The sequence below is a fragment of the Tauraco erythrolophus genome, chromosome Z (genome assembly GCF_009769465.1).
Source record: "Tauraco erythrolophus isolate bTauEry1 chromosome Z, bTauEry1.pri, whole genome shotgun sequence".
NCBI lineage: Eukaryota > Metazoa > Chordata > Aves > Musophagiformes > Musophagidae > Tauraco > Tauraco erythrolophus.
The window spans coordinates 30,815,788-30,825,893 of record NC_141496.1 but is presented as its reverse complement, the minus strand read 5'-3'; the positions used below and the strand labels follow the sequence as shown (position 1 = coordinate 30,825,893).

At 43.0% G+C, this 10,106-nt stretch overlaps 1 protein-coding gene across 2 annotated transcripts; it reads left to right on the top strand.

Moving 5' to 3' along the window:
• The first annotated feature begins 2,896 nt into the window (after positions 1-2,896).
• On the top strand, positions 2,897-9,725 carry BTF3 (basic transcription factor 3). 2 transcript variants are annotated; one of them, XM_086628962.1, is made up of 6 exons: positions 2,956-2,986; positions 3,294-3,362; positions 6,479-6,592; positions 6,785-6,986; positions 8,779-8,835; positions 9,360-9,725. In XM_086628962.1, exons 2-6 carry the CDS (start codon positions 3,294-3,296, stop codon positions 9,404-9,406), a joined length of 489 nt encoding a protein of 162 aa, XP_086485088.1. In that variant the 5' UTR covers positions 2,956-2,986; the 3' UTR covers positions 9,407-9,725. The 2 variants fall into 2 exon arrangements, with proteins under 2 accessions (XP_086485089.1, XP_086485088.1); XM_086628963.1 differs by lacking the exon at positions 3,294-3,362 and having other exon boundaries at positions 2,897-2,986.
• Positions 9,726-10,106: the final 381 nt, after the last annotated feature.

Sequence of the window (10,106 nt, the reverse complement as noted above, 5' to 3'; positions counted from 1 at the left end):
TGTTATCTCTTAAAAAGTTAAGAGTTCTTCAGTGCGTCTTATGTCTAGGCTTTCAGAGATATTTTCTTTTCCATTCATATCTCTCACAACACTTTTGCTCCTGCACCCCATAATGCCGCTACTTTCCTCCATTAAATTACTAACATATATACACATATTTTTCTAAATAACTTAGTGCTTTTCTCCTTATGTTCTGGAGTGTCTACATTAGGAGTGATAACATCATTATTCCCTGTGGTGCCCTGCTGATGCGCCATACGCTTCTTTCTTGAGTACCAAATGCGGCATTCTTTTGAACAAATGTTTCCTAATGAGATTTTGAATATCAGACAGATTTCCTTCACTACCTGAAAATACATTGAATATGTGTTCTTTGTGGTCACTGTCAATTCGGACAAATATTACTTCATTTTATCTTGATCACTTATGTTTATTTTCTGTGATTCATTTCCTGAATATGGTACTAAATTAACACACTTCTTAACGTACCCTGTTATGACTTATGTAGCACTGGCTATGTCTTTCAGGAGAGCTTTTCCACTGGCATTTTGACAGCAAATGTTGTCATTCTACCGCCATTAAACTTCTACATAATTTAGGAGACAATTTTCCCGAGTAACCATTTTAATGGTCTTTTTCCACTCCTATGCTGTTCCTGTGCAGTTAATGAACTTTGCTTTAGCAATGTATATTCTTTGATGGTTCCGAGATCCTAACTTTCACCCTTTTTCAGAACTGAAAAGACGCTTACTGAGCTCAGGCTCCGTTTCAGTGCTAGAGGCTTTGGATCTGTTTCATTTCTCAGCAGAAGTTCTTCAACTAAAACCAGGTTTAGGTTTATGTTTCCCATTATGCAATTACACAAAAAGGACTGGAGAAAGCAAGCCAATATTGTTTTAGCATTCTAAAATACTTTTTCTCTGATGCAAAGTTTGTTTTTTGAAGATCTGCTGTTTGATCCAGGAAACATAACCAAATCTTACAGAGTCCCTTGAACTGCAATTCTTGAATTGCTTCAGTTGACTCCTGATACAACTCAGTGATGTGGTTTTCAGGATAATTTGTCTTCAAAATCTCACATGAGGGAATATGAGATCATACCTCCAGCCCAGTTAATCCTAGGCTGACAGCTGGGACAGCACTTTCTATAGCTTCTATCTTGGAATAATCTTTCTGTGACTCATTTTCACTTCAGTGTTTCAGCCTATTAAAACATTTGCATGTCTGTAATCATCGATTGGCCTAGTAATTCTGAAATCTTTCTTACACATCGATGGCAGACTGTGATAAATCTGAAGCTGAAGTATTTATTGCTTCTACTTTCAATAGCCCGCAATGATTCAGGGTTGGGTTTTTTTTTGTTCATCTTGGCTCTATTCCCTTTTGCTGCAGGTATGTTGTTGCTTTCACCTTGCAATAAATTTGTAAGTTTCCTTTTTCGTTCAGAACAAACTTTGTCCTCCCCAAATCCCCCCTTACCCCAAATCTGTTTTGTTCCTTTCCTTCTGAATTAAGATAATGGGTTTGCCAGTTCAGACACAGTGATATGGGCTTCCTCCCCTCCATTCTTTTCTGAGCAAACTGATTCGCTGTCCAAGTTTTACAGACATGCTGGACCAAATTTCTGCAAGTTCCCTCGCCATCCTTTGCAGCTGTTCGACTTAGTGATGTTAGTCTGCTGAGAGGTTGCTCTTCAGCAGTGCCTTTTGAATCATCACCTCCTTGAGACCTCCTATCACCACCAGATGGAGTAATTTCGGGTTTATTATTCATTTTCACTAATTACTGAAGTCTCAATTTTAACAGCAATCAAAATCTTCTGTACAAATTAACACTAAGCTTCAGTATAGTGAAGAGATATAACAAGTACAAATAAAATTTACGTGCACACAAAAAGCACTGCCTTGCCAAAGCCTTGGCTCTGGGAATAACTAACATGGGACCCTTAACATTAACCAATAAAGAAGGGTAAATTAATTATTAACATAGTCTTACAGAAACAAGAACAAAGGGAAGAGTTTATTGAGGATATTCCAGAGAAGAACTGGTTTAAAAGACATTAAAATACAGGATGAGATGGCAAGGTCAGTAGTGTTTCTACTGACGCCAAGACGGCAATTGGGTTCGGTTGTGGTGAGGATGGGGGCAGGACCATGGACCAACACGGTTTCTCCTCTCTTGTGTCACTTGGTCAGTATGTGTAGCACTGATGAGGATACCGGCCTTCTTCCCCCATACATCTGCTCCTGCACCCTGCCGTGCAACACAGGTGCAAACTCTGCAAGGATCTCTTAGCTTTCTGCACGGCGAGAACATGCGAGACACAGACACGCGAGTTCCCAGTAGCTGTGAGATTAGTCCCACCAGACTCCTCAGAGGGAGCAAACAGGGACACATCGATAAACCTGTGGAGGGCCGAAATCCTTGACTGTGAATGGTCTCTGCCCTGAGGAACACGGGCTGAAGAACTGCGTTTACAAACACTCGAATGCAGCAGCAAGCGCTTCGGCTGGGGCCTTGGAGGTGTGCGCTTGGTTCTCAGAACGGGATTCAGACCACATAGCCAGGAAAGGAAAAGGGCGCCTTAAGACCTCCGTGACGGAAAACACTGCCCCAGGAGAAAAGCTCCGAGCGAAGCAGGGAGCGCGAGCGGAGGGTGTTCCCCGGCCAGCAGGAAGCGGTCGCACGTGGGTGCCGAGGGACGCGAACGGGGATGCGAAGCCAAAGCGAAAACCAGCGGAGACGGAGAGCAAAGGGGTACACGAAGGGCCACGGGGGCGCCCCGCGAGGCGGCCCCGCCCCCTCCGCGGAGGCTCCACCCCCCCCGCCGCCGCGGCGAGCGGCGCATGCGCCGTGCGCGGCGCTGTGCCTTCCTTCCTTCCGGCCGCCATCTCGCTCCCGCACGCGTGCTGTGCCCGCTTCCGCGCCCCGCCCGTGGCCCTCGCCTTTCCCCGCGCTCCGGCGCCGCCGTTACCGCCCGGGGAAGGTACAGACGAGACGGCGTGGGGCGGCTGGGGGCCGTCGTTGCGCGGTCGGGGGCTGCGGGTCGGTGGGTGGCGGCGGTGGTTACTGGGGGAAGGGAGGGCGGTCCTGGGCCGGGCCGGAGGGCAGCCTCTTGTCGCCTCAGTGGCGTTGCGCTGCGCGCGAGCGGGCCCCTTCCCGCCGCCGCGACGGGGCGGCGGCGCCCTCCTGCTGGGGAGGGGTAGTGCGGAGCCCCCGCCTGCCCCGCCGGTGGGCCCGCCGCCGGGCGCGTCCTGACTCGCCTTCCGCGGGCGCTCTCGTTGCTTCCGCAGATGAGAGAAACGATCATGAACCAAGAGAAGCTCGCCAAGCTGCAGGCCCAAGTGCGCATCGGTGGCAAGGTAGGCTGCCCGCCCTGCCCTCGGGACTGCGCGTCCCTGCACGCACACCAGGCCGAGTACGAGAGGCCCTGGAAACCCGGGTGGGGAGCAGCCCAAAGTGCGCTCGGCTTCGCTTAGCTGTCCTCAGGGGAAGCTGAGCTGCGGCAGGGATCTCTGGAGTCAGGTCTGTGGAAGCAGTATGTAGTAGGTGAACCTCCAGCCTTTTCTTTTGGGGTTTGATACAATATATTACAGCAGACTTGCAGCCGGTATTCTTGTATGGGCTATTTTAGAAGGCGTGGAGGTTTTGAAGTCAGTAGACCTTATAGCAAATGAGCTCGCATATAGTTATTGTAACATTTTAGAGGGTTGTGTTCCAGACTGTTGTCAGGTATCTTTAAGATGCCCATGGCTGTTCGTTTGTCTCTTAGGACAAAGTTGGAAATTCTGTACTTACTATACTCTTGTAATTGTAGACTAACATGCTCAGAAAACCTTTTTCTTGTGTTACGACATCTGAATATATGTAGCTGTGTGATTGCTTATAATCTGAAAATAAAAAGTGTGTTTAATATAGTCGTATGGTAGTAAACATTTTAATTGCAGTATTAGTTTTAAGGCAAGAGTTTGTTAGTATTGTTTGAGAGCCTGAGGAAGTGTGCACATAATATTTTAGAATGCTAACTAATCAACTGTTGCTAACAGAATTTCCAGGAGCTTTCATTCCTTTTGTGATTTTTTTTTTAATTTTGCCTTTAGCTGGAGACTTAGGCAACCTTAAATCAGGGTTAATGTAGTAATGAACTGGCTTGGTGATTTTGCATATTCTTTGTATGGGTTACTAGTTAAGCAGAGAAGTGCTGTATTGTATTGATGATTGTGTACATGTTACTGCCGCGTGTTTATTGACTATAGAGACTTTTAATGTTTGTCATGTAAGGGCATGCATTCAGATTACAGCTCTTGCAGCTCTCTGGTCAATATAGGTCTTTTAGAGACATTAAGCAAAAACTGCTACTCTCATATGAATTTGTCATTAATGTTTCTCATTGTTTGTAACTGGGTTATGTTAGAGTTGTTAGTGTCCAGTCAGTTTTCTAACTTCTACCAGTTAACTCAAACGGTATTGCAGCTGTTATATGACTGGGCAGCAACACATTCTCTTACTGCTAGCATGTGACAGATGGGCAACTGGAGTAAGACTTAGATTAGTAGTTATAGCATGTCATAACGGAGCTTAGTTTCACCTGTTTCTAGATATTTTATGTCAGATTTTACTGAAGCCTTATGATTGTGCAAGGAAGTATAGAGTGACACTTTCTGCTTTTTTAGAATGGTTAGGGTTGGAAGGGACCTTAAAGATCATCTAGTTCCAACCCCGCTGCTGTGGGCAGAGAAATCCTCCACTACACCAGGTTGCCCAAAGCCTTATCCAACCTGGCCTTGAACACTTCCAGGGATGGGGCATCCACAACTTCTCTGGGCAACCTGTTCCAGTGCCGCAACACCCTCAATGTAAAAAATTTCTTCCTTATCTCTAATCAAAATCTCCCCTCTTTCAGTTTGAATCCATTGCCCCTTGTCCTGTCACTACAAACGCTTGTAAAAAGTCCCTCTCCAGCTTTCCTGGAGGCCCCCTTTAAGTACTGGAAAGCTGCAATAAGATCACCCCGGAGCCTTCTCTTCTTCAGGCTGAACAACCCCAACTCTCTCAGCCTGTACCTTGTAGGTACAAATGTCTTCTGATATGGGACAGTGTCCTGGTTTCAGCTGGGACAGTTAGCTCTTCTTTTTAGCAGCTGGAAGAGCTCCGTATTTGGTTTTAGTCTGAGATTTGCTCTAAGAAGAACGCTGACAGCGCACTGATGTTTATAGTTGGCACTGAGGTCTCAAGGACTTTTCAGCTGCCATGTTCTTGCCAGTGTGCAGGAGCACAACGGGATAGGGTGGAGCATGGCCGGGACGGGGGGTCCATGACTCTCCTTATGATTTGTACTTAGACTTAGGATTGAGGGCCAAACTGGCCAATTAGTATTCCATGTCATGCAGCATCATGCCCAGTATAAAAGCGAGGATCAGCTGGAAAGAAGGGCTTTTGCTCTTCTGGGACTCTCACTTTCGGACTCTCAGAGTGCTCTCTCTCTTTGTCTCTTATTTCCGGGCCTCTCGCTCGCCCAGGATTGTGGTGTCAGGACTTATCTGTTTTGGAATTCTTAATTCGGGGCCAGACAGGCCTTGGTCAAGGAGTGGTGAGCAATTACACCGTATATCGTTTGTATATGTTTATCATTGTACATATATGTACATATATATATTGGTAGCGGTGGTACTAAGTTGTTCTTATCTCAACCCACAGGTCTCTTTCTTTTTCTCCTTTAATTCTCTTCCTCATCCCCAGGGGGTGGGGGAAGGTGAGTGAGCGGCTGTGAGGAGTTTAGTTGCCAGAGCAGCCTAAACCATGACAGACAGTTATTTCACATGGAGCGATATAGAGGTCTGTGTCTGTAGGGGAATGTAACCTTTGCTTGTTTTGCTTTCTAAATGAGTGGCCTGAAATACTGTGTAGAAATAATTTTGTAAAACAACATTTTGGGAAAATAAGTGTTTTTCGGCTATGTAAGCCCATCAGATGGGAGATGTCTATTTGGAATAAAAATTGAGTATTTTGATTTTTCTTGTATTCATTTGGTAATGATGTGTTGACGACTTTATGGCCTCTGACTATTATCAAAATCTGGCTACAGCTGAAGAAAGACGATCTAAGGAAAAATTCATAAGCTTCAGAAATTACTTAAAATTGTGCTCATTCTTCAGTTTTATGCCTCTAATAACAGACAAGGGTAAACTTGCATTTTTTTTTCTACGACGCTGTAGAATCCCTATAAAAATTGTGGAATAAATGTTCTCTGGTGCACTGCTTCCTAAAGCCCCATGCTTCTCACAGACATGCAAAGCTTGCCTTATAGCAAGGGAAAGACTACTGCAGTGCAGTTGAAGGGGTGGGGTTGGGTGCACTGTAACGCAGAACTTTGTATGTTAAGTTCATTTGTAGATGGCTTCGTAGTAGTTACACAGCCCTGAGGATTAGAGTTTGTGAAGAACTAATTAAGTATTAATTTGTAACTTTTTTTGCAAAGGGTACTGCCCGCAGAAAGAAGAAGGTTGTCCATAGAACAGCTACAGCAGATGATAAGAAGCTTCAGTTTTCTTTGAAGAAACTGGGAGTCAACAATATTTCTGGAATTGAAGAGGTAATTGCTTCAAAGGGAAAAATACTTTTCTATATAGAAATAGAAAATATATCAAAATAAATTTCCTGTTAACATCCTAAACTTGTCTGTAAGTTGTCAGTAGGTCTTTATTGAGCTTTAAGAACTTCAGTTTCCTGTTAAATTGAAAAATCTTGCTAAACTGATTGAAATACTGAATTTTGTTTCTTGCAGGTAAACATGTTTACCAACCAAGGAACAGTCATTCACTTCAATAATCCTAAAGTTCAGGCATCTCTGGCTGCAAACACTTTCACTATAACTGGCCATGCGGAGACAAAGCAGTTGACAGAAATGCTTCCTAGCATCTTAAACCAGCTCGGAGCTGACAGTCTGACCAGCCTGAGGAGATTGGCAGAAGCCTTACCCAAGCAATGTAAGTTGAAACTAGAATGTGTTTCATGCTGGCAGCTGACATGAGACTTGTGTGGCAGCAGTGAAATTCAGTGCACTCTTGCTGTCTGCAAGTATGTTATAAAATGGTTTTAAAGAAATGGAACTCTTAGATCTTATTTATAGCTCAAATCCAATGACAAGTATAACCAAATAAAGCAGAGGCACCTGTTAGCATATCTTGCAGCTGGTCTAAGACTGGAAAGCTGTAGCCAGACTCGATTTTGTGGTAGTTTACTTCTTGATGTGTCTGCCATATTTTGACGTACGTCATTCTCTAAAGCTAAGTAGATGAGTTACTGTGAAAGAGTTAGGCTTTGAAGAAAGATAAACTTTCAGTGTGTCTGTTTTGACACTTGGAATGGAAACATGAGTCGTGGGGAAGCGGACTTGACCACAGACATCTTGCAACTGCTTTACACACAGACTTGTTGCATGAGCTTTTTGATAGTTAGGAGGTAATTACACGGTATTTGTAAGGAAGTATGTTATAATTTCTGTGTGTGTAGAACAGGACTGGCATGAGCATTAAGCTAGATACACCAACTTCCAATTCCATCCTTAAATTAGTACAAGAACATGAACACTTGCTCTTTGTAAAACTGTGGGAGAAGTAGAAGAGGGACTTAAGTGTGTGATGTTTGGGAACAGTGCTGCTGCTACAGCGTGAGAATTAGGCATGAAAGTAAACTTTGTCTGGTCTTGGAGATAAGAGAGAATGCAGAAAATTTAGGATGAAGTAACATGGTTTACTTTTGAAATGTCATATTTAACTTTGCGATGCACGTAAGCTAACAACTTTCTGCTGTTGCCAAAAAAAAAAAGGGAGATTAGCAGTGACCTTGTCCCAAGCCCTTTCAGATGAAAGTTTATGCATTCATCTGTTTTGGTTCTCTAGAAGGTTCTCTCTCATACAGGTGTAGTATGAACCCATCTCTTTTCTTGAAAACTGAGAATGATTAATTAGGATAAAACTGAGGTGGCGAAGAGTATGAGACAGCTAAGAATAGCAGTAAAAGTAGTGGCACGGGCACCCAGGGACCTGAGGTACCTATTCTTAGCATTATACTGCTGCAGTTCAACAGATGCTCATTGGTCTGCTACAAGGGACATGGTTAAGTCTCACTAGCTCTGGCAAACACAGTGGCAATGATTAAGAAATTACTGAGTCAGAACTGTAGACCAGAACACGTGGTTACCTCAGCCACCTAAGTGTTAAGTTGTGCATCCAGTTCCATATTCCTCTGACTTTGCTAGGGGACCATAGTTATCTTTAAGTACCTCTAGGCGTGTGTGTCTGCCTGCAGCTTCACAGTTACAGTGAAGCTTCAATTTTCCTTGAAGGTCTAGGATCATAAGATCCTTCTGTTCCCTTAAAACTGTATGTAAAATACATAAACCGTGAGAAGCACAGAGTAGTCAAATGAACCAAGCTGCTTTTAAGAGAAATTGGTAAAATCAGTCTCTGCACTTGTAGCTGAAAACGATTACCACGCAAGGCACTCGGTATACCTAGACACAAGATGGTGACTAGTATGCTGGGTTAGCATGCATCTTCTTGTTTCCCTGCTGGGCTGTTTGAGCATTATCAGTAACAAAGGGATTGTGAGCTTCCTAGGTTAGTTGAAGACTTCTGTTCAACTGGAGAACTGGATAAGGCATTGCACTTCAGCTCAGAATCTTGGATAATGGTTTCAAAAACCAAAAAGCAAAACAACTAATCAAGAATCCGAATGTGAGCTTGACTGATGCTTTTGAACTACTTACTCTTGCAGCTGTGGATGGAAAAGCACCACTTGCTACTGGTGAAGATGATGATGATGAAGTTCCAGGTAAGAACAAGCATGAACTGAGGAGAAGGGAGTGAATTTTGCTAAGAGAATCTATGTAGTATAAGATTAAGCCAAGGATGGTGAGAGTATGGACTAGACACTCGCTGTCACAGAATTTCTGTGAGCAGAGTGTTTCATTGTTGTCAGACATCATGAGGGACTTAGAGACTTGAGCTAGCATTTTTATCCTGTGTAAAAGTAATAGCTATGGCTAAGATAAGTATTTGATATTCGGTAAGAAGGGTGGGAAGAATCTATCTTCTGGGTATCACTTTGCCCAGTTGTGGGCATAGCGAAGTTAAATTCTCTTAGAGTTGTGCTTTATAGTGAACCAGCCAAAACTACTTGTTTGAGCAAGAAGAATGAAACATGAAGTTCTTAAGAGTTGTTTGATCTGTGTATTATAAGCTGAAAGTTTTTTGTGTTGTAAGTACTTGATATGAGGTAGAACTTTGAGGAAAAAGCTAAAACGTTTGGCAAAGGAGAAGTATGTCAAACTTTTAATTTCAACATTCTTTTTCTAGATCTGGTTGAAAACTTCGATGAAGCTTCAAAGAATGAGGCAAACTGAACCAAGTGTCACTTTCTGAATAAAGTTAAAACTTGAAAAGGCTACATGGAGCTGCTATTTTCTATTGTGACTGCTTTGATTTTATTTTTATTTCCTGATGAGATATCAAGATCTGTGATACTTGGAAACTTCTTGAACCTGCAGCTCTTTAGTTACTGCTTGTACACAATATTATTTTTGTGGCCTGACTGAACCAAACCTATGCTTTGAAATAAGTTTGCTAACGAATCTCTGCCTAGACTCAATTTTTGAGTACCTTGTATACAAGCAAAACCCTGTCTTTAATGAACTTTGGCATACAATAAAAATATAAAAGAAACTCTCTGGTGTGGCTTCTTGTCAGAAAAGCAGGACAAAAACATTGGCCATAAATATTAAACAATCATAAAAGGTCTTCCTTTTCTGCAGAGCAACTTTTTACTGTGTTAGAAAACGTCCTGTGCATAATAGAACATTTTAGACTTAATCGGTGAATTCCCAGTGTTTGCAGGTAAGAGCTGCATACGCTCTAAGCACTTTGTAATCTACTGAATTTAAGAAATAGCTCTGTATTCTGGAAATAATTATTGATCGTTAAATATAACATAAAATGTGCAATTTGAGAGAACTTTGCTTGACCTTGAAGAACAGCTGCAAGCTGTTGGTGTCTTGAGTGAACTAGGTACTAATGTTAAAACTTCTAATCTGCAGGGAGTGTTTA

Excerpts from the sequence above, each read along its gene's own strand:
- BTF3 (XM_086628962.1), top strand. The coding sequence starts at position 3,294 with ATGAGAGAAACGATCATGAACCAAGAGAAGCTCGCCAAGCTGCAGGCC. Across the intron at positions 3,363-6,478 it reads AAGTGCGCATCGGTGGCAAG|GGTACTGCCCGCAGAAAGAA; the intron begins GTAGGCTGCCCG and ends TTTTTTGCAAAG. Across the intron at positions 6,593-6,784 it reads ATATTTCTGGAATTGAAGAG|GTAAACATGTTTACCAACCA; the intron begins GTAATTGCTTCA and ends TGTTTCTTGCAG.